The sequence below is a fragment of the Leishmania major genome, chromosome 21, assembly GCF_000002725.2.
Source record: "Leishmania major strain Friedlin complete genome, chromosome 21".
Taxonomy (NCBI): Eukaryota; Euglenozoa; class Kinetoplastea; order Trypanosomatida; family Trypanosomatidae; genus Leishmania; species Leishmania major.
In genome coordinates this window covers 290001-316963 of record NC_007262.2, presented here as the reverse complement: position 1 = coordinate 316963, position 26963 = coordinate 290001, and the positions used below count along the sequence as shown (strand labels likewise).

At 61.3% G+C, this 26963-nt stretch overlaps 8 protein-coding genes across 8 annotated transcripts in view; all 8 read right to left on the bottom strand.

The window, feature by feature from the left end:
* Positions 1-123: 123 nt before the first annotated feature.
* Positions 124-840, bottom strand: XRPT (xanthine phosphoribosyltransferase; the record flags this gene model as incomplete). The annotated part of the gene is made up of 1 exon (XM_001682974.1): positions 124-840. One exon carries the CDS (start codon positions 838-840, stop codon positions 124-126), a length of 717 nt encoding a protein of 238 aa, XP_001683026.1.
* Positions 841-2995: 2155 nt separating this feature from the next.
* HGPRT (hypoxanthine-guanine phosphoribosyltransferase) lies at positions 2996-3631 on the bottom strand (the record flags this gene model as incomplete). The annotated part of the gene is made up of 1 exon (XM_001682973.1): positions 2996-3631. The coding sequence occupies one exon, from the start codon at positions 3629-3631 to the stop codon at positions 2996-2998; it is 636 nt and encodes a 211-aa protein (XP_001683025.1).
* A 915-nt stretch (positions 3632-4546) lies between these two features.
* LMJF_21_0843 (conserved hypothetical protein) lies at positions 4547-5506 on the bottom strand (the record flags this gene model as incomplete). Its single annotated transcript, XM_001682972.1, has 1 exon — positions 4547-5506. One exon carries the CDS (start codon positions 5504-5506, stop codon positions 4547-4549), a length of 960 nt encoding a protein of 319 aa, XP_001683024.1.
* A 2701-nt stretch (positions 5507-8207) lies between these two features.
* LMJF_21_0840 (putative methionine aminopeptidase 2) lies at positions 8208-9605 on the bottom strand (the record flags this gene model as incomplete). The annotated part of the gene is made up of 1 exon (XM_001682971.1): positions 8208-9605. One exon carries the CDS (start codon positions 9603-9605, stop codon positions 8208-8210), a length of 1398 nt encoding a protein of 465 aa, XP_001683023.1.
* A 1748-nt stretch (positions 9606-11353) lies between these two features.
* LMJF_21_0835 (conserved hypothetical protein) lies at positions 11354-12301 on the bottom strand (the record flags this gene model as incomplete). Its single annotated transcript, XM_001682970.1, has 1 exon — positions 11354-12301. The coding sequence occupies one exon, from the start codon at positions 12299-12301 to the stop codon at positions 11354-11356; it is 948 nt and encodes a 315-aa protein (XP_001683022.1).
* A 1827-nt stretch (positions 12302-14128) lies between these two features.
* On the bottom strand, positions 14129-15283 carry LMJF_21_0830 (conserved hypothetical protein; the record flags this gene model as incomplete). Its single annotated transcript, XM_001682969.1, has 1 exon — positions 14129-15283. One exon carries the CDS (start codon positions 15281-15283, stop codon positions 14129-14131), a length of 1155 nt encoding a protein of 384 aa, XP_001683021.1.
* Positions 15284-16188: 905 nt separating this feature from the next.
* Positions 16189-16833, bottom strand: LMJF_21_0827 (conserved hypothetical protein; the record flags this gene model as incomplete). The annotated part of the gene is made up of 1 exon (XM_001682968.1): positions 16189-16833. The coding sequence occupies one exon, from the start codon at positions 16831-16833 to the stop codon at positions 16189-16191; it is 645 nt and encodes a 214-aa protein (XP_001683020.1).
* A 2281-nt stretch (positions 16834-19114) lies between these two features.
* The window catches only part of LMJF_21_0825 (conserved hypothetical protein), a gene marked incomplete at both ends in the record, with an annotated part of 9600 nt that continues 1751 nt past the window's right edge, over positions 19115-26963 (bottom strand). Inside the window, one exon of the mRNA XM_001682967.1 lies at positions 19115-26963. This exon is cut by the window's right edge and continues 1751 nt beyond it. Coding sequence (XP_001683019.1) covers positions 19115-26963 — 7849 coding nt within the window.

Below are 26963 nucleotides of genomic sequence, written 5' to 3'. Positions count from 1 at the left end.
CCGAAGATTTGGGGACATACACACGTGCACAAGCGTCTTCTCCGCGGGCTCCTTTACTTCTCTTACTCCTGAACACTCAGCCGCCTCCACATTCTCCTCCACTCCGGTGGTGTGACGTCGAGCTCAGAGCTTGGCAGGATAACGGGTGGCCTCCCCGTCCCGCAGGATGAAGATGTGACGCAAGTCACGGTAGCGATCGTTCACCTCGAACCCGTATCCGACAATGTACTTGTTTGGGCCAGCAAGGCAGAAGTACTCTGGATCGAAGTCCAACTTGCGCGCCGCCTGCTCTTTGTTCACCATCACGAGCGTCTTGACGCTCTTGGGCTGAAACTTCTCCATGATGTAATCACGCAGGAAGCGCAGCGTGCGCCCGGAGTCGCACACATCCTCGACGATCAGCACATGCTTGCCGCGTAGATTCTCGAACCTGAGACCCGCCAGCATCGAGATCTGACCGGTGCTCGTTGTATCCGAATTGTACGAGGCCAAGCGCACAAAGTCGACAACGTGCGGCAGGCCGCAGTCGCCGAGGTAGCGGATGAAGTCGGATGTGAAGATGTAGCTGCCCTTGAGCACGGAGATTATGATAAGCGGGTTGTCGTAGCTGATCGGCGCCTCCGCCGCCTCTGCGGTGGCCGCCGTGCCGGGTGACAGACGAACGTCGCGGTGGCTGAGCGACTTGTAGTCCTTCGCGATTGTGTTCGCCATGGCCTTGATGTTCGCCTGAATCACGTCCTCCGTGGCGACAATGCCAGACGCCATGGGGTACTCGCGGCCATCCACGAAGACCCTGCCCTGGGCATCCACGAAGCCTTTACAACTGTGGTTTGGTAGCATTGATGTAATTATCTATCGTTCCGTCGCGTGCGCGTGTGCTGTGCAGCAGTTCCAGTCGGACAGAGCGTGAGCGGTACGGTGCGGTGCGCATGCGGGGGTTGCCTGCGAGTGTGTCGGTGAACACAAAGTGAGCAACACTCCTATCTTTCTCTTGCACGTCTATCCCTTGGAGCGGGGGAGGGGAGGGGAGGGGGCCTCTTCCTGATGTGCAGGTGTTCGTGCGTGTTGGTTAGTGTGTGTGTGTGTGTGTGTGTGTGTATGTGTGTGTGTCTGTGTGTATGTCTGTGTGTGTATGTGCCGGCCGTGTATAAAAAACAAGCACAAGCGCCCAAGCCGCGCAGGAAGCAGCGCCGTGCCATGAGGAGAGAAGAGAGGAGGAGAAAGTAGGGAGAGGCCACTTCACCACCCTTCAGCATGTGTGCCTCGTGCGGTTCGAGGAGCCGGGCGAGCTACAGAGAGAGAGCGGAAGGTCCTCTATCTTGCATCGAAGAGGTAGCACATTTGGGGACAGATTGCACGCCCGCACCCATCTGCAAACGCCGTCCTGTCATGAGTCCATTCTGCAGGTTCTAAAGTCCCTCCCATCGGTGCCACTCTCTGCTGTCTCCTTCCATCGTCGGCTCTGCGTAAGGCAGTGCGTGCCTGCCTCAGTGTTGTACGCTCGTACCACCGCCACCTTGTGCGTGCGTGCGTGCTCTCGGCACGAGAGTATGTGCATAAACACAGGCAAGGAGGCGAGATCGCCAGCAAGACAGGAACAGGAAAAGGGGGAAGGCAGCAGAGACACAGCAACCCGTGCTACACGTGCATGCATGCATACGCCTGTGTGTACACGTGCACACACACACACAACCAAAGAGAGAGGGAGGGACAGGACAATCGTCGCCGGCGCTTGAAGGGAGAGAGTATCTCCCCTGGCCCCTCCCATCCATACCCCACCCCTTCCTCGTTTCCGGGGTGAAAAGGAGGGTGGTCTATTCGCATAAGGCATGCCTCTACACGTGCGCGCATGCATGTAAGAGCATGGCCAAGGTTTGTCTGATATCAACATCTCTGTTATCGTGTTTAAGTTTTTTAAAGCGTCATCTTCGGTGAGAAAAGATAATGAGCACATGTGTGCGCATGCGCGTGTGCTTTCTCGTGTAGGGCTCGTTAGGCATGAAACTCCCCTCCTGGTGTACTGACCGCCTACACGACATCACGCGTTCGAATCCGCAAGAAGAGTAGACGCCGTCACCGTCACGCCTGTGATGAGTGGCATCAGGGGGCGGTGGGTGCATCTTGTGTGGGGGGAAGGGAGGAAGGGGAGGCTCTCTTCTCTCTTTATATATTCCCGTCATGCTCTGTTAGTCACAAGGTCAACATCTCGAGCAGGAAGGAGAGGCGCCGGTGGAGCGGTGGGCAGGACGGGGGGTGGAGGGCGTTACATGCCTATATATCGATAACGTGGGATCGAGTATTGCGAAAACAGAGGAGGGAGGGGGAAGGCAATACACCGGCAGGGGCTCGCAAGGGACAAGAGGCAGCGGTGGCGGCGGGACAGCAAAGAACGCACGTATACAGAGGTAGCCGGGAGAACTATCAGATGAAGGAGCAAAACACAACGTAGCCCAGTCGAGCCGCAGATGCGACAGGATGAACAGGCGCATACACGCGCGTCACGGCCGCCGCCTACGCGGTTCCCCTCACTCGTTGCCCCGCTTCAGCATCACCCTCGCCCGAGTCTTTACGACACCGCGCCACATCCGCCCCTCCCCACAGCACCACCCCAGCCTTTCGCCTACCTTGTGCTGACCCATGCAGAAGGTCTGCTAATGTGCTGCGTTGCGGCATCCTATACAGCCTTCCGCCCCGCACCTCCGCTCGCCCACTCGCAGGCTCGCTCGCCATCCATCCTCCCCTCTCTACTCCGTGACAACACCGCTGAGGCCACGAAATGGGGTAAGGAGCGATTCGAAAACGAAAAGAAAAGGTCGCGCGTGGTATGGTCAGCTCCACTTGTGTACGCAGCCGCAGTCGCTGCGGCGGTCTCGCCCCTTCCACCGCCCACGAGCACGCTTGTTGGCATGTCAGCGTGCGTTTCCGTGAGAGCGCGCATAGCGAAGGAGAGAGGCGGGCAGGTGTGCCCGCCGACACGAGCGGTAGCTCGTCACCGCTACACCTTGCTCTCCGGCTTCTCGTAGTACTCCTTCTTGAGCACGCAGATATCGCGCAGCTCGCGGTACGACTCGGCGTAGTCCATACCGTAGCCAATCACAAACGCGTGCGGGATCGTGATGACAGGGTAGTCGACTAGTACCTCCACCTTTCGCCCCGACGGCTTGTCCAGCAGCACCACCGTCTTGAGCGAGGCCGGCTTCTTGGCGAGCATGAACCGCATCAGATACTGCAGCGTGATGGCGCTGTCGACGATGTCCTCGACAATCAGAATATGGCGATTCTCCACGGAGTCGCGCACGTCGAGGAGCATGCGCACCTGGCCCGACGTCTCCACGCCCGTGCCGTACGAGCTCGCGCAAATAAACTCCACCTTTACCGGGACACCCTCGTCGGCGAGAAAGCGGGCGAGGTCGGCCGTGAAGATGAAGCTGCCCTTGAGCACGCACAGCAGGTAGAGCGGGTTCCCGGTCGTCAACTTAAAACTCCTGTAGTCCTCTGCAATCTTCTTTGCGCACTTCGCCGTGGCGGCCCATACCTGCTCCTGTGTGACGAGTGTGTGGGCTGACATCGGATAGTTGCGCCGCCCCTCATCGCCGACGATGCCGGAGGGCGACTTGGCGGAGTTGCTCATCGGATAGTGAAGGTAAAGGAAAAGAAAGGTGGAGTCTGATGGGCAATGGTTGCTTCCATACACATGAGAGTAAGCGAAGATTCAGAGAGAGGGAGGAAGGGAGGGAGGGAGGAGGGATCGAGCAAGGTCGTTGAGCCGTTGCGGTGTGGACTTAAATGTATATTTACGGGTGCACGCACACGTGAATTTCGTTGTCCGGTTAGCAGGGGCGACGATGACGATGATGGATGAGGTGGCATCACGTGGACACACGTGCAGGAAGCAGTTATGTGCAGCCATGTACATTCGGACGGAAAGAGGGCGGGGAGATGGTGAGAGCAGGACCGCGTCAAGTGCCTCCATACGGTGTGCTGTCTTCTGTTTTCTTGTGTGTGTGTGTGTGTGTGCAAGGAGCAATGCCAGGAGAAGGGAAGCAAGAGCTGCATATATCGGCAGCGCAGCAGTGAACAGACGCACCCACGCATCCTGAAAAGTGCGCGCGGCGTGCAACAAAAAAAAAACGAGAGTGGAGCGCCACCCTGCAGACCGAGACGCCCCTCCATCGTCCCTCGGCCTTCATCTCCACCGGGGGCGAGGGTCGGTGGGCCCCGATCGATACAGCTATCCTTCCCCGCACGCTTGCGTGCGTTTCGTGACCTCTCTTGCCTCCACTTGTTGTTCTTTCATTCTCGCACCGCGTGCTGCGAATCTGTAATGCGCGCACAGACAGACACACGCACATCGGCTGGAGAAGGGCCGCGGGGGGTAGAGCTAGAGAACCGCCGGTAACACCGCCCACGGAAGAATAAGACGAGGCGGAGACGTGTGAGAAAATGTACAAAAAGAGCTCCGCACGTACTCGCGCACTATCGTCATGCACATCTCTCCCTCCTCCTCCTCCTCCTTCTCCTCCTCCTTCTCCTCCTCTCGCATGCATCACGAGTCACCACGACACGCTTGCCGCTGCTCCCGCTGCGTTGCCACGGCTTTCTGCAGCTCCATCTGGTTCCGAAGAAGGGCGGCCTGCTGCTCTCGCAAGTTTTGCGCCTCGCGGCGCTCGCGCAGCTCACGCTCCCACGCTGTCTCAGTAAAACGCGCATTGCGCTTGTTGCTGCCAAAAACGTTCTCGTTGTAGCTGCCAGCGCCGGTGATTGAGGGGCTCATCTGCGCCCACTCCCGCCCATCCAGCGGCTCCAGCTCCAGCTCACGCCGCTTTACGTAGTGACGGCGCACCCACACCCAGAAGATAAGCGTCCACAGCGTGCAGATGGTGAAGATGATGCGCTTGTCGCGTGTCATCATATCCTGCTGATCACGCATCTTCGAAAGGGCCTCGCGGTTGATCTGCAGCGAGGCCTGCTGCATGCGTCCGTGCACCTGCGACAGTTGTATCGTCTTGTCGTGGTAGTCAAAGATCATTTTTCGAAAGTGCCTGTCCGCGTCGTAGTGGAAGCTCTCGTAGATAGCACGCAGTTGACGAATCTGCTCGTCGCGGGTCCGCAGCGTCTCGACAAGTTCTTCGTCTGTCATGGCGCGGTAGGTGTCAATCGTCGGTCGAGCAAGGGGCGCATCGGCTGCAGCGGCATTGGTGGCGTTGCCGCTGCCACTGCTGCTGCCCTTTGTGCCGTGAAAGCCACTCGGAGAGCACGTCTCCTCCCAGAAGGACGATGAAGACATCGAGGCGGACACAGGTGTGCCTGCGTGCTGGGCATCACCTCCACCGTTGTGGGGTTGCTGTTCCTGCGCCCCCGCGCCCTCCTGCTGATGATCGCGCTTAAGCCGCTCCTGCTCACTCTTGCGTCTCTCGTAGGCGCCGCCGTCGTCGCCGGTGAAGGCGGCGGATGAGAAGCCCCCAGTGGACGTGGCAAGACGGCGGCGCGAGAGACGGAGCATCATCCGTCAGTTTTTCTTTCTCGCTGTTGCCCTCGCAGCCGTGCGCCGGTTTCGTTTTCGGTGTTTCACAGACGGAGAAGCGGCGCTAAGAAATCGTATCCAGGACCCGCACAAGCCGCTGCGAGTCGCACGCCCTGAGGAATGGACAGCAACAGCGGCACACGGGACTGGTGTGCGCGTGTGTTTGTGTGCGGGTACGCGCCATATCGAAGAGAAGCGGGTAGAGAAACGGGAATAGAAGTTGCGGACGCGGCAGCAGCGGCAGTCCATTTTCGGCTCTCGGAGACTGGCACAGGTGCGTGCTCCTCCGGTTGCGAACTACACGCACGTGCGTGTGTGGGTGACTGTTTTCCGGCTTGTAGTTGTTGTGGCGCTGGAAGCAGCAGAGATAGCGCCGCTGAGAAAGGGAGGAGGGCGGACGCCGCGGCCTCCACTGCTGCAGGTGTGGCTCGCAGCTCCGCCCCATTCTTCCCTCCCCCTTTCCCTCTCGCCCTTCTCGCAAACGCCGCGTTGGTCGGAGGGGAGGAGCAGGGGGCCAACGCTGGCCCACCACCACCGCCACCCTTGCCTCTTGATGAAGCGCCAGTTGCAGCCTTTTTGCCTTTACGAATGCGGTAGTAAGAAGCACGTGCTGCGTCCCCAGTCAGTCCCCCTCTCTCTCTCTCTCCAGCGCTCCCCTGGCACAGTCACCCTCCCTGTCTGGACCGCACACACACACACACACATGCACAGATACTTGCTGCCTTAAAGCCCCCCTCCTCCAGCTCCTAACCCTCCCTCTCCTATCGCTCGAGCTTCGCAGCACGCGACCGGGTGGAGGGAGGAGGCTAGCAACAACAGGGAACGCACGGGGATGCTGCGGCAGCGAACCAGGCGGGGCCCCGCAACGACCAACGATGCGGGCCGACAGAGAAGGGGGGATAGCAACGAGGACAACGAGGGGGAGCACAGAGACACACAAAGACGACATCGGCACCGGTCGCCAACATATGTGGTGGGAGGAGAACATGCGAATGTTTTCTTTTCCGAAAGAGGGCAAACGTGGTATGAGCTGCCGACCCGCGTGCGGGTCGCAGCGTGGCGGATCCGAGACACATCCCATGCGGCGGTAACATCATGCATCGTTTTCGGACCCGACGGAGGACGGCTGACCCCATCGTGCACAATCGGGGAGAAGGCGGAAGGAAAGCAGAGCCGTGCAGCGACATCACAGAAGGCCACCGAAGGGAAAGTGACACTCTTCGGTCGTTCGTTAGTGCCATCATTACGACGCCCCAACTCACTCACCCAATTTTTTTTTAAGACGCGCGAGAAGACAACAGAGCAATCATCCAACGGACGCCCAAGAACACGCACACACGCACGCACACGCAACGGACATGACGTACGCCCTCGGCGTCTGCACCAGGAAATACGGGTGAGGGGTGAAGGCTGGTGGTGAGAGGGGGGCAGTCAAAGCCTGCGTGGGGCGTTCTGCTTGCTCGTGGCAGCGGAGGGGGCAGACTAATGGCCAGCAAGAGAAGTGACCGAGAGTAGGACGGAGCAGAGGTGATAACATGCCGTGCGTTGCCTCCCAATGCAGTGGGCTCAATGCGAGATCCCGCCCTCCCACCCTCACGCAGCGTACCGATGCGGCGTGTCAGCTGCCAAATGGGTCTGCCCTCTCGACCCGCTCCCACTGACCACAGTTCCTCTTGCGAAACCATTCTGTGCATAAAGGTGAGTTCAACTTCAGTGCCGCATGACGTGATGTCCTACCGCCCCTCCACTGGCACCCCTCCTCCCTCCGGCCCCTGTCACAGGCCCAGCCGCACGTGGTCCGATGGCAACCGTAGACACACACGCGCCACAGCAATGCGCCGACCCAGCCATCGGACAGCACGGCCCCTGCCCCCACCCACGCCCACAACCCATGCCTCTCGGGTCGCCGCGCAACCGCGCCCACCATGCCGGCCGCCACCGGGTGCATCCCCCTCGCGGTGGCGCCCAGGAGCCCCCCACACCAGTGGGCGGTGCGAGGGCCCGGGGGTGGGTGGGAGACGCTCGGGTCACGATGACGCTCTACCCATTACGTGGATGGCGAAGATCTGCCTCACTGTCGCAGGCCACTCCGACGCAACGTCGTCCAGGACCCCACCGCCGGCACCAGCAGCGATACATCGCTCTGACCCCTCCTCTGCGGCGTAGGCACCAGACCCCGTCACCACCACAAGCCGTTCGGCACTTGGCAGGAGATGGGGAAGGAGGCCGCCCGGCTCTCCCACGGAGAGAGAGTGGGTGCACTGGTCCCTGCGGTGCCACGCACTGAGAGGGGTGTGTGCCAAGCCTCCCTTCACATGTCATCACCGTGGGATGGAGGAGGGATTCCGAATAGTCAGTAATAGCCCTCATGGATCACCGACATCATCGGCATCCATACCGTGGGGAAGCGACAATGTACAGCAAAAACAGAGAGCATGGAATCCGCCAGGTGAGGGAGGGGGTGACGAGCGAGCAGGAGAAACGAAAAGGCAGCGGGATCGGAGACAAGGCGAAGGCGTACACTTGACAGAGAGAGGGCTCAGACGCACACACGCCGCCTCCTCACCACCGGGATCTGCGCTCGTATCGTCCTCAATCCCTCTCCCCCTCCCATACATGCCGTTCCTTCCTGTCTCCCTGTGAGCCCCCTGCGCGGCCTTTCCTTCGCCACAACGCCGTGCGCCTAGTAGTCGCTTCCCTTGGACAGAATCTCCTTCGCGGTTGGGCCGAGGTAGATGGTGTGCTCATATTGAGCTGTAAAGCTGCCCTTGACGTCCACCAGCGGCGGGTACTTGTTCACGGCGCCCTCATCGACCAGGCGGTTCAGGTTCATGAGGTGACGATCGAAGCCGTCGCGGTCGAGCCATTTGCGGCAGAACGCTAACGTGCTGTACGACTTGTGGATGTGCTTCAGCAGCTGCTGCGCCTTCTCCGAGCGCAGCTGCATCACCTCCGCGCCGGGTTGCATCATGTAATGAGAGCACTCCAAATCCTCGTTCACGAAGCCGCGTCCAGTGGAGCCGAAGGTCTCGATGGCAAACACCTCCCCCTCCTCCATCTTCGCCTGCTCGCCGCCCTTCACGATGGGCACACTCTTGCCGCTATGGATGATGTAGGGGGCAATGTTGTGGCCGGACAAGTTGCGGATGCTCTTTACCTGGTGCACCTTGCCGTTGATCTCCACCTCGTGCGACTCCATCACTTCCTCGATGGCGGCGCCGATGTCGCCGAGACGGACGTCAATGCCCGCCTGCTTGATGCCCTCGTACGTCGCCTCTTTCACGGCTTGCAGCAGCGGGTCGAACATCGGGTTGAAGGCGACCGTCCAGGCGCAGTCGATGATGCGGCCATTGATGTGGGTGCCGAAGTCTACCTTCATGACGTCATCGTACGTCAAAACAACTTTTTCGTCACCGGTGTTGGGTGTGTAGTGCGCTGCGACGTGGTTCAGCGAGCATCCCGTCGGGAAGGCCTGTCCCCGAAGGATGCCGTCCTTGCCAATCAGCTCATTCAGCTTCTTCTCGATGCGATCGGTCATGAGCATCAGCGATAGGCCTGGCTTGATCCAGCTCTGCGCCCAGGTGCGGACCTGGCGGTGCACCTCGGCCGCCTCGCGCATCTCCTGCACCTGCTGCTCACTCGCGCGGGCCAACGCCCGCTTTTCCTCACTGCTGCGTCGGAAGTTGTTCATCTCACCAGGGTGGTCGACGATCTCGCCGGCCGGAAACTGGCCAGCAGCAAACTGCTTCGACACCGGCACCGTCGGCTCCGGCCACGTCTGCCGCGGGTAGCCATCCGCCGTCTTCGGGTAGGGATTCTCCGGGTGATTGGCCGAGCTCGGCACCACTGGCTCGTCCGCGGCGAGGCTCCTACTGACCGGTGCCGCACCATACCCGTTGCTGCTGCGCTTGCCCTGATGATTATTACTGTGGTTTTTGGCTGCGTCCGCCTTGGACGCGTTCACGGCTGCCGCCAGCATCGCGTCAAAGTCGTCGCCGTCATCGTTGCTGCCCTTGCCCTTCTTGTTGCCGCCCTGCTGCTTGGGCTGCTGCTTGCTTTTCGCAGAAATCTTTGGTGGCATGATGGTGAGGATGTCAATGCGCCTCCCTCTGCCTTGCTTAGCTTAGTTGCGTTCACCGTTCTACCGTCTTAGCTGCTGCTGCCTCTCCTGCGATCGCTCCTCGCTGTGTGTGTGTGTGTGTGTGTGTGTGTGTGTGTGTGGGGGGGGGGGGGGGGGGGCGTGTGGGTGTGTGAGAGAGTCCGCTTAAGAACGGCGCTACTTAAACAAGGCGAACAGATATAGATAGCTTCGCTGAGGCACGTGTGAGTGCGCATACGACGGCGAGATGTAGGACGGGGACCACGGCACGGCTGGGCGCAGTCGATGAAAAAAACTGTCGTGCCGGCAGATGTTGCGCGTCCGTCTTGCGTGAGCCTATGTTCTCTTCTTCTGCGTCAGACTCGAACGATGCGAGAGATGCAGGCGAAAGGAGAGGGGGAAGGGGCACGGCAAAGGCCACAGAGGAAGAGAGAGAGAGAGAGGGAAGAGACGCAGAGACAGGATATCGTATGGGAAGGATGAGTGATGGAAACGTGAGGAAGGCCACCAGTGCCGTCCCGCAAAGTGTGGGAGGCATACAGATGCGCGTGTGTATGCCCGTGTGCGTCTACACGCTGACATTGAGGACGCGGATGATCACATGGCGGCATACGGGTGTGCAACTGAAAGCGTGTTGGATCTGGGCGGTACATCCCCCCTCAAGCCCGGCACAGCGAGCAAAGCAAGAGCAAGAGCACTCGTGCACACCATTCGAAGGCCAAAGGCAAGAAAAAGTGCGAGAAAACTGTGTGCGTGTGCGTGAGGAAGAGAAGGCCACACTGCCGCCGTCAACCATCGGGAACGCAAGCCGAACAAAGACGAAACAAGGATAACCCATAATGGCGATAGAGGGAGAGAGAGAGGAGGGGGAGATTGAGCGGTACACCGGAGCAAGTGGCACACAGACAGAGATACGCACAGGCAGACAACCGCGCGCACTCGGATGGTGAATAAGCGAATGAGCGCCGCCACAAGCGCTGCCTCCGCTCCGCTCACCTCTTCCTCTTCCACATCATCAGAAAGCTTATCTGAGCCAGATGCGTGTGCGGGCATGTCTCTGTGTGGTGGGCGTGGCAGCTCTTGTCTCATCGACTACACGACAGCGTGCACAGCGCGATCGAGAGCGATCCAGACACACGCGCATCAGCACACGTGCACACAAGACCCCTGCAGGGGAAAGACAAACACATGAGGCTGGACATGAGCTACATGCCGATATAAGCGTAGCAAGACAGAAAACAAAGGAGGGAAGATGTGTTGGGTCGCCGAAAACTCTCGCGACGAGGCCTCCAGCCAGAAGTGCCAGAGAAACAGCCTTTCAAGGGGAGGGGGAGGGGGAGGCGACGCGGCACGTCGTGATGGCCACCGATGATGCCTGCGTCGCACAGCAGTGGGGCCGAAAAGGAAAGAGCGGTAGAGCAGCAAAGCGCCACTGCCGTAGCGTGGAAAAGAGAGATAAGGAAGAGAGGGATCGCCGTGCGCGCATACCGGCGCTTGACGACGGCGTGCCATTCTGCGGCACGGGCCACACACACACACAAACACACACAACGCCCCCTCCCTGCTGCTTTTCGATTGTTTTTTTTTCTTTTTTGAAGGGGGAAGATGTGGAGAAGGGGAGAAGGGAAGTGAATGAAATGATTGCGCTCGTGCTCTCTTATACGCAGGTGCAAGGACATGCGTGGCAGTGCCCCCTTTCTCCTTGCACCGGCTGGTGGACGTGACACAGTTCATCTCGTGAGCTTCTCGTAGGTGGACTCGCCCGTCGCGAGCGACGTGCCGTGCACCTCGATATGCTCCACCTTCGGCAGCTGATAAAAGTGCTTTGGCTCAATGCTCTTCACGTACACTTTCTGCAGAACACTGAGCTTCCCGGCAATCATCGTCACCATCGCCACTACCGTGTTCATCGTCGGCAGCGCGTGCTCCTCAGCCTCGCCCCCACCCTGCGGCGACGGAGAAGTCTCGCTGTCGGTGTGGAGCGCCACGCTGGCCGCCGCGTCCTTGCCCTCCACCAGCGGAGGCAACCGCAGCATCCAGACCGGCCACGAAGAGAGAGCTGCAAAGTTGCACACGCACGGCTGCACCTCGTCGTACAGAAGTTCGATTGCCTCCATCTTCTTCTTCGACGCGGCAGCGCGGGACACCTTGTCGGGCAGCACCTCGCTGAAAAATCTATCCTTGCTGATCACAACAGCCTTGCACCCGTACGCAAGCTTCCGCTCAATCATGTTGAGCTCGCAAGCATCTTCAAGCTCACCACGAGCGCGGCGACGAGCCACGTGCTCCGGATTGATCTTGATCCAGTACGCGTGCAGCGGATCCGCGGCCTTGAAGCTGCAGGCGGACTGGTGGGCGCCGCTCTCAACGGGCTCACCCGTCTTCGAGTCAATCAAGTTCGCCCGATAGACAACAATGTTCTCATTCTTTGAGCGCTCAATGTACATGCAGATGTCGTGATGGTCGGCCTTGAAGCGATCACGCGCTACGAGGCGGCGCCGGATCGTGCGGTTCAGCCCCCGCGCGTATGCGCGGGGGCCCAACTGTGCGCCAACATCCGCACCAGGGTTGGCGTCGCTCGTAACCTGCACAGACGGGGTGTTGGTCTGTCCCTTCATGGACAGACCGCACGGCTCCCACAGAAAGTTGTGGAAGAGCAGTGCTGCGCAAGACGCCATGCTATGTCTGTGCGTGCGTGCGTGTGTATAGGGAAGAGAGGGAAAACAGGAGGGCAAGAGAGGAGGCGGGGAGGAAGATGCACGAGGACCAGGGGCATGCAATGACCGAAGCGAGCGAAGGAAGGGGGAGGGAGTGGCAGGCGGAAGCAAACAAGGCAGTCAGAAAGGGATAGAGAAAGACGGTGCAGCAGAAGGCGGGAGGCGAAATGCGGGGGGAGGGGGAAACTGCAAGTGTGTGTGTGTGTGTGTGTGTGTGTGTGTGTGTGTGTGTGTGTGTGTGTGTCGGGCTGTTCTGTACGATGATGTCTCTGTTAGCCGTGACGAATTCGCTTCGCTCGTTGCTTTGCCTGGTGGTTCCGCAGGACAGCCTCTATCGTCTTCGCATCCCTTGCCGTTAGCCTTTTTCCGGCGTGGTTCCAGTCGGTGCGTAATGGACCTGAAACGGAGGAGATACGCAGGCGCACGGCAACGAGACGAAGATGCGCTCCACAGAGAGAGAAGGAGAAGACTGAAGGCGCTGTCGGTGCTGTGGTGTGTATGTGTGCATGTGTGTGGGAGGAGGGGAAGGGAGGGGATAGAGAGATCAGTCAAAAGACAGTGTGCGTTGGGGGGAGCAAGCGATGAATGTGACAGGTTGAACGCAAGAGACGGGGCACATGCAAAGGAGGAGGAGGACAGCCATCACCGCCGTGCAACGAGTTTGTTCGAGAGGGAGAGAGAAACGTCTGTGTCTTGCTGTCGACGGCTGCACGTCGTACTGCACCGGCGGCGCCAAATCGCAGCGCCACGTGGCGGCTGACGCGCACGCCCATTGCATACCTCAGCAAAAGAGATAGAGAGGCACGGTTTAAGGGGGGACCGCTGTTGATGTGCTGCATGCGCACGTGAGCGTAGGTTTTGTAGCTGGACTCGCTTTCACTAAAAGCGTCTAGCCAGTGCCTAGGGTGTATGAGCTCAGCGGACCAACCATAGGATGCAGCTGAGGAGAGAGGGTATGTGGTCATTGACGTGAATGAGACAGTTTCGCGGAGAGGACCCTGGCGAGCCCACACAGACAAGCCCACACGTCAACGATCTAAACAGCAAGACAAAACTAAAAAGCAGAAGGTTTGCGAAGCAACAGAGGTACTCGTGGTCAAGGGAGGGTGACCAAAGCAGCGGGCTGTCACGGCTGGCAGCCCCTTCATGCGTGTCACTGCGTGTTCGCCTGTGACGTGTGCGTCCGTCCGTGTGTGTGTGTGTGTGTGTGTGTGTGTGTGTGTGTGTACTTGGGAAGAAGGAGAGAGAGCGCGGCGTCAGCACGGGATAAGACAGAGCGAAAGTAAGAAGCCGCCGTACACGGCCCTCCCCGCCGTCGCATCAGCGACGCCAAGCCCTCCGTGATGCGCAGAGCGTACATAGAAGGAAGAAGAAAAAAGAGCAACAACATATAAACTATCTGCATCACAGCAAGACATGCAGCACAGAGCGAGAGAAGGAAGTAAGCAAGCAGGTGGCGAGTGGCGAGTGGGGAGAGAGAGAGAGGGGGGGAGGGGGGTCACACAATAATGATCGATGCGATGCGCGTGATAGTAAGCAGAGGAGGAGAGCACACACACTCGCAACAAACAAACAACAGAAAAACGCAGGATCTTCGCAAACGCGGGAGAAAGAGCGAGCGAGGGGATGGACTGGCGGCAACCATGCATATGCCGTGCCCAGGCACACAGGCGCCTAGTGACACACGGAGCAACAGAAGAAAGAAAGAGGCGGCCACCCCTCCCCGCCGACGCCGATCCCTCCGCTCCTCTGTGCTGCACCTCAACTCACTGCCCCTCCCCTCGTTCTCTAGCAAGTCTTCTTCTCGTAGGTCTCCTTGCCGGTTGCCAGGGACACGCCAAACACCTCGATGTACTCCACCCTGGGCAGGTTGTAAAACCGCTTCGGCTCAATGCTCTTCACGTACACCTTCTCTAGCACGCTGAGCTCGCCGTCGATGCGGGTAATAATAGCGACAACGGTGTCCTCGTCCGACAGAACTCCGGAAGTCGCTGTCGCCTCGGCCGGCTCCGTGTGGTTGCCGTATGTGATGTTCGTCGTGTCCACCATTGGCGGTTCCGCCTCTGTCGTTTCAGCGGCACAAGCTCGGTCCGTTGAGGTTGAAGTCTGCGCTGCCAACGTGGCAGACGCGGGCGACTCCACCGCAGCAACACTACTGCGCCAGCTGGAGTCAGCCTTAGCCACCGGTGGCAGGTACACGATAAGACCGGGCCAGGTGGGAAGAGCCACGAAGTGCGAGATGTACGGGTGGAACGGTGCCCACCACGTCTTGAGTTCCGCGTCGAGCGACTCCACCGTCAGCGCATTCGCCGACGAAGGCGCCGCAGTCGCGTCACCTGCTGCTGAGACATCCTTCGCGCCTTGATGCTCGCCATCCGCCGTGGCCTGATTCTCGGCAAGGATGCTAACGCTACCATCGGCCGTCCACTCCTCCCGGAGAGCTGCGAACGCTTCTGGTGTGTGTTTGCTCCAGTACCGCAGAACGCTCTCCGTATTCACCGGCGTCGCTGAGCAGCCGTACGCCAGCGTCCGCTCAAGAATGCTGAGTTCGTCGCAGTCGTACTCGACCCCCTTGCGGCGACGCTCCTCCAAGTAGGATGGCTCGAGGCTCACAAAGTACGCGTGCAAAGTGTGGTCGCGGTACGGCACGCACTGCCGCCCGATGCCAGATCCCACCCTCTTCTGTGTGGCTGCATCGACAAGGTTTGCTGTGTACGCCACCACGTTGGCGTTCTTCGACCGTTCAATGTACGCACACGTGTCGTGGTGATCATGGTTGAACCGGTTGCGCTGCCGCAGACGACTGCGCATGAGCTGGTTGAACGCAAGCGGTGTCTGATACTGGCTGCTGACGCCTGGCACGGAGAAGCCGCGTGTGACGGCGAAGAAGAGCTCGCTGTCCTCCTTCACCGTCTTGCCGCTTGCGACGAGCGGAATGGACATGTGGAAGAGAAGTGGTGACGTATGTGGAGATGCCTCTCTAGAGATGTGTGTGTGTATACGTGTGTGTGTGTGTGTGTGTGTGTGTTCAGCAAAATGATTTGATGCAGCGAGGCGGAGGGGAGAGAACCGATGGCAATAGAAGGAGAGCAGGAGAGAGGGTGCATCAGCATCGCGTTGCGTGGAAGGCTGCCCGTTCGTCTTCACAGAAAAGGTTTCGGCGGAGATCGACAAGTTCGGAGTGCAGCGAATACTGCATAATGTACAGAGGTACACACGCCCGCTTGCACGCCCACCGGTTCGTTCATCGACGGCACTCTTGCCCACCTCTCCTTTCCGTCGCTGCTGCGATCGCCACCGATCGGTCCAGAGGCATGGATGGACGAGCGAAACTGGCGGTGAAAGACCAAGGTATCTTTGCCTTGGCCAGGCGACAGTGGGGAGGCGAAGGGGGTGAACAGCAGTGCCGAGTAAAGAGGCCGGAAGAGGTGGGACAGAGGAGTCCACCACAGAGCCGCCACGACCACCATCACACCATCACACACACACAAACACATGCGTGCCTCGATGGCAACGTGCACCTCTGACTGCACGCGGGAAAGTAAGTGTATGGACCTTTGCTTGTGCTTACGTCTGTACTGTTGACTGTGGCTTGACAACTTGCTTGACGAGCGGGCACACCAGTGCTTGCCAGCGCGCGTGTGCCGGTGCGTCTTCGAAAGAGGCAGAGGGCAATGCAGTTGTGGAAGGGAGGGAAGGGAGGGGGAAGGGCATGCAAGCGAGCAAGGCGCAAACAACACAGAACACATGCACCAGCGTCGCTGCCTACGCGGTCCCTCGTTGTGCGCACCCAGGCACGTACACGGTAAAACAGCCCATTACCCGCCACGCCTCCTGTATCGCGTAGCTCACTTGTTGTACGGCAAACGTGGTCGCTTGCCGTAGCCCTCCGTCTTGACATAGCGAGCACCGAAAGAGAACTCCTTCGGCCGCCGCCCGTACGCGTGCCCGTTCTGCTGCTTCTCACGCACAAGCTTTTCCTGCGCGTAGTAGTGCCGCCAGTCGTGTGGGCGATGTTGAAACGGCTTCGTGTGGTTGTCTGATACGTTCTGAATAAACCAGTCGTTGAACTCGGACCCGGCTTGGCTAATGGCACGGCGCAAGTGGCCCACCTTGGAGAGGCACGCGTCCAGCAGAAGACTCTCGCGCTCGCAGGCGCTGCCGCCCTTCGCCATGCACATCCGCAGCTGGGTAGTCTCCGCCTCGCAGAGGCGGAGCTGGTCGTCACCGCTCAGTCCTAACAACTTTGCCTGCGTGAACACGGGCGAACCGCCGAGAGAGGGGGCCGAGTCGATCTGGCCTCGCTCAGAGCGGCGCACACCGAGGTTGTCGAAGGCGGTGCCGCGCCCAAAGTTTACCAAGTTTGTCGGATTCAGGTAGTCGTAGGAGTTGACGGGCCTCAGGCCGTATTGGTTGACGCCGCTGTCGTTCGTACGACTCTTGAGCAAGATGGGCGTGTACTTGCACGCGTGAAAGATATCGGACGACTTCATCTGCTACGTTGTTGTGCAGAGCGAGAGAGAGAGAGCAGGAGGAGGAAGGGTGCAACGTTGCTGCTGCTGCTGCTGCTGTTGTTGTTTTTCTTTGGGGAGCAAGTCGCTGCTGGCTATGAGGGGGAGACAGAAGCGGGAAGGAGGTGGGCGGCAACGCTATTCAAGCAAACCTCTTGTGCGCTGCCAACCGTCTCACTGCTGGATGCTGCTTCGTTTCGCTACGCTTGCGCGTAAACAGCTGCCGCAGCCGCGCGCGCGTTTGTTTTCCACCTTACCGACTCTCCGTGCACAGGCAGCGGTGAGTCAGCGATGGAGCCGCGGTAAGGAACAAGAAAACAGAGGAACAAGGAGAAGCCTGGGCAAGGCAAGCAGCCCGCCGCAACCTGCAGCAGGGGGGACCACAGATGCACGCACACGCCCACGTTGTGAGAAACAGAGAGAGCGGCGCCCGGAAAGAGGACGAGAAGGTGCGCAGGGAAGAGGGAGGAGGTGAGCTTGACGGTAACCTGAAGAGCGAGTAAGGAAGCCCAGACGTCGAAGTAAGCGGCACAACTCTCATCGCGAGATCGATCACATCAAAGCTGGACGACGAAAAGGCGGACGCGCGCATCCACCGTGTACGGAGCTGTGCGTACGCATGCTCCGTGCTTGCTTGACGGAGTAGACAAGCCAGGACATCAACGCGATGGAGTCGAGAAGTCAGAGAGACTCACCAGCACTCTCCCCAGACCTTCGCCATTGTGCTTCGCCCACTTCATCGTGGTGAAGGCGGTGCCGATGACAACGCAAGACGTGCTCAGGTGGTCCTTCGCAGGAAGCATTCGTTGCACAAGATGATGAGGCGGCTTTGGGTGCACACACATGCACACACACACACAGACACACACAGAACGTACGCATGTGTTCGGTGTAAGAAGGGTAATGTGGCAGCCCATATGGTAACCGCCACCACCACTCAGGCGCGCACACCAAAGCAGACCATGCATCCATGCGCACGTGGACTCACAGGCACATTAGCACAACAACGAAAACGAAAGCCCAGAAACACATTCTCTCACGGTGGACGGATCCGCACAGAGAGAGAATCACAGAGAGATGCAATACAAGCAGTCGTCGTGCTACGCCAGTAAAGTGGCGAAGGGGGGTCGCGGGGGAGAGGTGACCAGTCGAGTGAGACACTCTCAAAACTCAGACACACACGGGCGCCGAGACGGCGGAACAGAGATGCAGCTTGAATGGCAGTGACGACGCAACATACTCGTCTTCGGAACAATCATAAAAATGAGAAAACGCAGCCTACGGTACAAGTGCGACACACGCCCACGCATGTCATCATCGTTACCTTCCACAACACCCACAATCCAAGAGGAGGAAGATGAGTGCGGGGAAGAGGGTAGGGGCCGCTAGAGCACCACACAGCCGACACCACCAACGGAATTTCGTTGACCGGTGCCCATTTCGCTGCCGTATGGCGTGACGTCCTACCGCCCCTCCACTGGCACCCCTCCTCCCCCTCCGGCCCCTGTCACAGGCCCAACCGCGCGTGGTCCGATGGCAGCCGTAGACACACACGCGCCACAGCAATGCGCCGACCCAGCCATCGGACAGCACGGCCCCTGCCCCCACCCACGCCCACAACCCGTGCCTCGCGGGTCGCCGCGCAGCCGCGCCCACCATGCCGGCCGCCACCGGGTGCATCCCCCTCGCGGTGGCGCCCAGGAGCCCCCCACACCAGTGGGCGGTGCGAGGGCCCGGGGGTGGGTGGGAGACGCTCGGGCCACGATGACGCTCTACCCATTACGTGGATGGCGAAGATCTGCCTCACTGTCGCAGGCCACTCCGACGCAACGTCGTCCAGGACCCCACCGCCGGCACCAGCAGCGATACATCGCTCTGACCCCCCCCCCTGCGGCGTAGGCACCAGACCCCGTCACCACCACAAGCCGTTCGGCACTTGGCAGGGGATGGGGAAGGAGGCTGCCCGGCTCTCCCACGGAGAGAGAGTGGGTGCACTGGTCCCTGCGGTGCCACGCACTGAGAGGTGTGTGTGTGTGTTCCCCGCCCCCCACCCCCTCCCCACTTTCACCCGTCATCACGGGAGTGCAACAGGGAAGGACGCCCGAAAGGAAAAGAGGGTGTGAGAGAGGAGTGCCAGCTCGCCACACAAGATGCATGAGGTGCGGGGTGCGGAAAGGGGAGCGGATGCTGAGCTGCTGCGCGGAGGGGTGCAAAGAGAGGAATTCAGTGCACCTCGGCTTGCGTGCGCGCGGCGGAGGGGCGATCAGAACCACTGACGCGCGCCCTCGTCCCGCGCGATCGGCGAAAGTATGGCAGCGGTAATTTCCTGCACGCAGGTCGCACCAGAGGTGTTAGTCGTCGATGACGATGGCCGCTGTGGAGCAGCTGATGCAGCAGATGCGGCTCCGAGGCCTGACAGCTTCGCCAGATGTGGCTGTTCTGTGTACGAGTAACATTTATGTGGCGGCTGCCCGTCCACGTCGTTCTCATCGCCCGCCGTCGCGGCTGCGGCGGTCACCACTCCCACCGAATCAGGGACGCAGAGAAGCTCGTTAAAGGGCAGCAAGACATACCGCTCCGCCTCGGAGAAGAGGCGGCGCAGCTCCTGCAGCTGTTCTTGGATGAGGCTTCCACTAGATGACTGCGTCGACGAGCGCTCTGCTGCAGCTGGGCCATCGCCACCCTGCACGACGAAGTCTAGCATCCGCTCAGCCGCACGGGTGAGTGTTGCGGTTCGGCGATGCAGCTCCGCCGCCGTTGCCGCCACTTGTAGCTTATACCGCGACGACAAGGCCGCCGTGGTGGGGCGACTGGCCGGCGGTGACGCGATCTCGTGCGATCCGATAGCCATCATCACGGACCGTAGCATCTGCTGCGCCGTGCGTAGATGGTCCCCGACGCGGTGCACATATGTGGAACTGGCTTGACTAATTTGTTGCACGAACACTCGCCGTGCGTGGGTGAGCACGGCAGGAGGCGGCACACCTGAAGCGCTCGCTCCGCGAACGTCGGCACCACACGAGACGGCCACCCTCAGGCCGCGCGGGGTGGGCGTACTGTTCAAGCCAGGCGTGGCGTCACTGGCTCCCGCCCTGCCAGTACGCAGAGGGGTGGCACTGTTGGCCGCGTTCATGCTCTCTCCTGCGCACGCCTCCGCCAAGAGCTGCATCACGTCCTCCTGCTGCTCCAACGCCTTTCGCAGCTCCGCTAGTTGATCATCCTCCGATTCAAAGGTGTTAGCCGCAAACGTGAAGATGCTGAGCCGACGTTGCAGCTCGTCCATGACAGACTGCACCGCGGCACCAGAAGCCGCGGCGGCGGCGGCAGCGGCCGCTACGCCACTCTCGGTAGAATCAACAGACGCATCGTGCGGGTGCGAAGCCGCGTCCACGAAGGCACCCTCTTCGTCGCCGGGCAGGTCCTCTGGGGTCATGCCCAAGTATTCAGCTGTGTCCTTGGCCATCCCCTCCAGCGAAGTGAGTTGGTACTGCGCCGCGTCGAGGCAACGTCGCAGGTGACGCACCTGTGCGCGCATCGCACGGCATTCGTCCTCCAGCGCCACGGCATCTCTCTGCTTGCACTCTAGTGATGCCAAGGCGCGCTCTCGAGCCTCACGCGCGTCCTTGATGGCCTGCTGCTCTTGCCGCAGCGCCTCCTCCAACGCGTCGCAGGCTGCCGTGTGTTCTGCCTCCCAGCGAAGCCTCTCGCCCGCCAGCTGAGCCGCAGCCTCGCGCCGGCACCGCTCCAACTCGGCGGCGCGCTGCTGCAGCTGCAACTTGAGAGTTGAAATCTCCGTCATGTCGTGCGCCGTTTGTGCGCGGAGTAACTGCAGCTCAGACTCGGCGGCCTTGATGGACTGGGCCTGGCGCGACTGGTGCGTCTCTGCGGCCGCCTTGCTGTGCGTCGTCGCGGCCAGCGCCTCCTCCAGCCGAGCGACGTCGGCGCGCAAGTCAGTCACTTCGTTCCGCAGCGCATCCTCCGCCACCTCGTACAGCTCCACCTTGCTCGTCATGCGCTGACGGTACTGCTCCTGACTGCGCGTCATCTCCGCCATGGCGTCTTCAGCGTCGTTCAGCTTCGTCTGCAGCTCGTACCGGTCGCGGCGGTGATGTTCCTTTGCCGCAGCAGCGGCCTCTTGCTGATTGAGCAGCTGCTGGCGTGTGTGCTTGAGGCTCTCCTCCGCCTCCGCCACGTCCTGCCTAAGCCTGTTGAGAGTGTCCTGTTGATGGGCAGACGTGTTTTCTAGTATCCGCAGCTGCTCGTGTTTGCCACGGAGCTCTTCGTGCAGCTGCGCCACCTTCGACTGCAACAGCGTCACCATCTCCTCCTGCTCCGCCTTCAGCTTTCGGTACTGTTGCGCGGCCCTCTCCGCCTGCGCACGTGCGGCTTTAAGCTCCTCGCGGACGGCGCTCACCTCTGTAGAGAGGCTGTAGTGGGTGCTCTCCTGCTCCACCTGGTGCGCCTCTGCCTGGGCGAGGAGCTGGCGACACTTGGCAAGCTCCTTCTGCGCGTCCGTGATCGCCTCACGTAGCCGGTCTACCTCTACCGCGTGGTCTGTCTTGAGCTGCACTATCTCCTGGTTCAGTCGCTCGTTGTGTCCATTGGAGGCCCCCAGATGGTGCTGCAGATGCTCCACCTGATGCTCGAGGGCAAGCATCTCCCTCTGGCACGCGTCACGGGAAGCCGTGATGGCCTGCTCCGATGACATCAGCTCCTGCCGCTCCAACTCCAGCGTCTCGATGCGTTCGCGCGAAAGCCGGAGCTGGTGGTTCAGCTGCTGCTCCTGCGCCGCAAACGCCTCCGACTTGTGCTGCAGCGCATCGACGGTGCCGTCGTGCTCGATGCGGAGGGACTGCATGGACTCTTGGAGTGTCTTGCACTCCTGCTGCAGCGCCGCGTTTCGCTGCTCCAATCCCTGCAGGCGACGCTCGCCGTCTCGCAACCGCGCCTGGTCCTCGGCCATCACGCGGCTCGTATGGGTCTCCACCTCGTGCAGGCGCGCCTTCACAGTTGTCAGCTCCTCCTCCTGTTGACTGGTCTTTGCGGTCGCGCGCTCCAGCTCCTGCGTCACGCTTGCGAGCTGCAGCCTGAGTCGATCTGCCGTGGCCTCGGTAGTGGTGTGGGTGCGCTGCAGCATCGCGTGGGCCTGGAGGAGCTCTTGAAGGGTTTGGTCGAGCTCCTCGATGTGCTTGCGCGACACGTTCTCCGTGGAAGTCGTCTTCTTGTGCAGCGCAGACAGCTGCTGTGCCGTGTCCATGAGGTCGGCTGTGCGCTGCGCCTGCTCGTCCTCGAGCTGCGCTAGTCGCGGCAGCACACGCGCCAGTTGTGCTTGCAGCGCCTGCGACTCGTGCACCGCCTGATCTCGCACCTGCACCGCCGCATCGGCAATATCCTGTAGCTCCGTGCGCTTCTCATCGTTGGCTTGCTGCAGCTGCCGCGCCGCCGACTTGCGCGTCTCCAGCTCCGCCTGCAGCAGTGCCACTTCCTCCATCAGCTCCGCCTCCCGCCGCTCGTACTTGCTCTTCTGGCTCTTGATGAGTGCAGCCGTGTTCGTCACCTCGTCTTGGAGAAGAGACAGTGAGTGCAGCGTGTCGGCGTGCTGCAGCTCGGCCATCTGAAGGTCGCGCTGCGCGTTGAAGACGTCTTCGCGCGCTCGACGCTGAGTTGCCTCCAGCTCGTCGTGGGCCGCAGCGGCATCTGCCACGGCGGCGTTCTTTGCCTCCAATGCCTTATGCGTGGTCTGCTGAAGGCTTTCGATGATTTCCTTCATCTGCTGTTGCTCCTCCTGCGCGTCGGCGATGGCGGCTTCGTAGGCGTGGTTCTGGGCTTCCACCTCTGCCATGGCCTCGCTGGCGGCCTTCTCGATGAGGTCGCAGCGGTCGTAGATGTGTCGACGGTCCTTGCTGGCAGCTTGCAGCATCGCGTGGTACGCGGAGAACACCCCCTCCACGTATTCCTCGAGCGCGCGCGGGATCGTCACAGCCTTGGCCATCAGCAGCGCCTCGGCGTGTTCCTGCATGCCGGTCTGCAACACGGTGGCCGCGTGACGGCCCTGCAGTTCCTCATAAGCGCTCGTCACGTCCGCGAGGCGCTCCTGCAAGTGGTCTATCTCCAGCTGCAGTGCGTGATTCGACTGCACACGCTGGGCAAGATCGTCTCGGACGGCGGCGAGTTGCGAACGCACTCTTCGCAGCTCCGCCTCCTGCCGCCGCGTCGCCTGTTCCTTCACCTCTGCCACGCGCGCAGCACTTTTCACCTGCATCGAGAGGCGGTCCCGCTCCTGCTGCAGCCCATTCCGCTCTGCCGAGGCCTCGCGCAGCTTCTCCTCCAGCTCCTCGCTTCGGTGGAGGAGAGCGTTCAGGCGCGCGTCTGCGGGGACACCGCCGCCCTCGAACGCAGCGGCATCGTCTGCATCGGAGCCGTTGCCGCTGCCGCCATGCATGAGGAGCAGTCGCTGACGCTCCAACTCTGCGCGACTTGTCTTCAGCTGCTGCTGGAGCTCCTGTTGACTACGCAGCGCCTCGGCCAAGCGGTCGCGCACTGTACCGAGGTCGCGCTGGTGTCGCTGTGCCTCCAATGGCACCGTTGCCGCCACAGTCTGTGCCACCTCAAGCTCGTTACGTAGTTCGTCCAGCTCGCGGTGCAGGGCAGCGATCTCCTGCCTGTGAGTTGCGTGCTGCTGAGCCATGGCCTGCTGCGCAGCGACGCGCGCTTGCTCAGCGTCGCGGGCAGCTCTGTCCGCCGCATTCATAGTCGTCCGCTCGTGCTCCTCGGCATGGCGTCGGCTCTCCCGTAGCTGAGCCTCTGCAGCACGTTTCTCCTCCTCCAGTTCAACTAGACGCTGCTGCAACGCATCCGCGCTGACCTGCTTCTCCTGAAGCGCCGCCTGCAGGTCCGTCAACCGGTCGCCTGCCGCGGCGAGCTGCAGTTTCAGCTGCTGCACTTGCTGCTCTAGCGCCGCGTTCTGCGCGTCTCGCTCTCGCAGCGCCGTGTCGACGCTGGTGGCCCCCCGCTGTAGCAGCTCCGATAGCTCTTCGTTGAGGTTGTTGGCGCGCGCCACCTCATCACGTGCAGACTGCAGTTGGGAACGCAAGCCGTCCACCTCAGCCTGTAGCGCGGCTTCGTTCTCAGTGTGACGTGCCGTGAGGTACTGGAGTTTTTCGGAGGAAGCCTGCGCGTCGGCCTGCGCCGCATCAACAACTTTGCTCATCTCTTCGAGACGCTGGTGGAGCGTGGTGAATTGCTGCGAGGTGGCGTCACGCATCATCCTGCTCTGCTCCTGCTCCTGTCGCGTTGCTTCCTGTTCGGAGAGGCGGCGCTGCAGCGCGGCGATGTCCTGCGCGAACGCGTCGTACTCGCTCTGCAGTTGCTCAAAGCGCTTGAGAAGCGTGGTGTGCTGACCCTTCCAGTACTGCGCGCTCTCCTGCGGCGACTGCGACGACCCCGCCGCTTCAACACCGCCTGTCTCCCCAGAAGCGGCGAGAGCGCACAGATGACCCTGATACCGCTGATCTAGTTGCCGGACGACAGCTCCAAAGGAGTCCTCCTGCTCACTGAGACGCTGCCGCAGCAGGTCCTCGTGCTCGTCTTGCAACCTCTGCAGCTCCGCCGCATGAGCAGCTTGGGCATCTGCCAGCGCTTCTGTCAGCTGCGTCACTCGCGCCATCAGCGACACGGTGGTATCATCCTCACCCTGACGCTCCACCTCCGCCGCTGCTGCAGCTTTCTGAGTCGCCGCCAAGTCGTCTGCATACCGCTGTTCCATTGCAGCGATGCGGTCGGCCGCGGCCTCAGCGAGAGACTCCAGCTCCTCCTCATGTTGAGCCTCGATGTCTTTCAGCCGCTCCTCCAGCTCCGCGATGCGCTCGTAGAGGGCAGCGGTGTTCTCCGACGCAGCAGTTGCTAAGGGGTACTGGCAGCTAGTGGGACCATCGTCGTGAGCTGGCGCTGCTGTTGTCGTCACCGACACGCCGTGCTCGCTGAAGTGAGCAGAGCCGAAGCTGCCGCTCTCCGCATCATCGTCACCCGAGCGTGGTGGAGTCGGCGAAGACGCGTTCGCCTCGCAACCCTCTTCCTTGGTGAACCGCTCTCGCGCTGCCGTGGGCACCGAGGAGGCGAAGGAGGTCGTTATGGTGCGCGCGTCTGCTTCGTCGCCAACTTCGCCGTCTGTGCGTGCCGCAGCCGACGTCTGCCGGGGCTGGCGAGCCAACACTGCCTGCAGCTCCTCCACCATCCTCCGCAGCTCCGACACCTCCACCTCGAGGCTCTGCCGCGCCTCCTCCGAGAGATAGAGGCGGTGCTGCGCGTCAGCGTACTGCCGGCCCAACTTCTGCATCGCGGCGCCACTGTCATCCACCTTGCCTTCCATGGCAGCACTGTGGGTCGCTTGCCGCCCATACGAGGCTGCCACGCGCGTGCTGACAGAAACGTCGTACTCCTCCGTGTTGTCATCCTCATCACTGTCGGCATTAACGTCGCGCGAGCAACGGCATAGGTCGTTGAAGTCGGCATTCTCTTCACTTACAGCTGAAAAGGCTCGAAGGGTTTCGGGGCCCTCGGCGATGGCGGGCAGCAGAGTGCGAGACGATGCAGCCCGCCGGCAACCCATATTCTCCGCCTCGGCGCCTCCGTCTTTGCAGCTGTCGCCTCCTCGGAACGCATCGTCGCCCCGAGCAGCCGGGCCATCACGGTTCATGTGGAAGGACGCCAGTGTGTCCGGGGTGTTGCGGCAGTCCTCGCCATCGTCTTCCTCCCACATCCCTATCTCCGCCGCTGCCGACATCTCAGCGGCTACCGCTGGTGGTTGCATGCCACGCAGGGCGACCCGTCTCTCACTCTCCGCGGCGGCGAAGACATCGCTGTCTTTGCGGTTCCCCGGCAAACGCAGCGCCTTTATGGGTGTGCCCGCGGGAGGCCGTGGTACGGCCGAGAATATCATCCTCTCCGCCGCCTCGTCCCCGTCGGAAGAGTAGAACGGATTCACGAGACTGGCTGAGGCGGTCGCAATAGCCGTCATGCAAGTGGTACCGTCACGCGGACGCGTCGTCTGCTCGCCGCTCTCTGCCCCTCTCCGGTCTTTCTCCGACTTCCATTCGCCCGGCACACCTCGAGCCTGGCCGCGCCGTTGCGCTACTTCGTCCTCCACCGCGGACCTCACCTCCTCCGAAAGGGCCAGCCGCTGTTCGCCCTCGGCGTATTGCCCGCCCCGCGCTTCCATTCTCGGCACCATGGCTGACACCAACGCCCGCTCTTGCTGGCGACGCATCCTTTCCAGCTCATGCGTCAGATCAGCCACGCGCCCGCGCAGGAGGTGCACCGTCTTCGCCGAATTACCCCCCACAGCGTCCTTTGCTCCCCCGTGCACACCCTCCGACGGTTCCATAATGGCCCATCCGCCGCCGCTCCCGATGCAGGTTGCATCCACCCGTAAGGAGCCCAATGCAGCCTCCCCAGCGCGCAGGGCTTGAATGAGACGCGACTTCTCCTCGACGTCCTCCTGCAGTCGCTCCAGGTCTCCCGCGGCCTCCCCAAGTGCGTCCTCGAGGTCCGCCACAGATTGCCGCGCCGCTTCCAGTTCCATATCACTCGCTTGTTGAGCTGTCGCGGCACTCTCGCGGGTAGCCTGCAGCTCAGCATTGGCCGCATCCAGCTCAGCCTCCAGCTCCGCGATCCTCTGGCGGGCAGCATCCAGCGCCCCGTCGTCCGCACACGGCGCAGCGGCGCGCGACGGGCCACCGAACGGGTCCTCGGCGTCGGCGAACGGGTTCCCGTCGCCGTGTGTGTGCCGCGCAGCAGCAGCACTCTCGCGGGTAGCCTGCAGCTCGGCATTGGCCGCATCCAGCTCAGCCTCCAGCTCCGCGATCCTCTGGCGGGCAGCATCCAGCGCCCCGTCGTCCGCACACGGCGCAGCGGCGCGCGACGGGCCACCGAACGGGTCCTCGGCGTCGGCGAACGGGTTCCCGTCGCCGTGTGTGTGCCGCGCAGCAGCAGCACTCTCGCGGGTAGCCTGCAGCTCGGCATTGGCCGCATCCAGCTCAGCCTCCAGCTCCGCGATCCTCTGGCGGGCAGCATCCAGCGCCCCGTCGTCCGCACACGGCGCAGCGGCGCGCGAC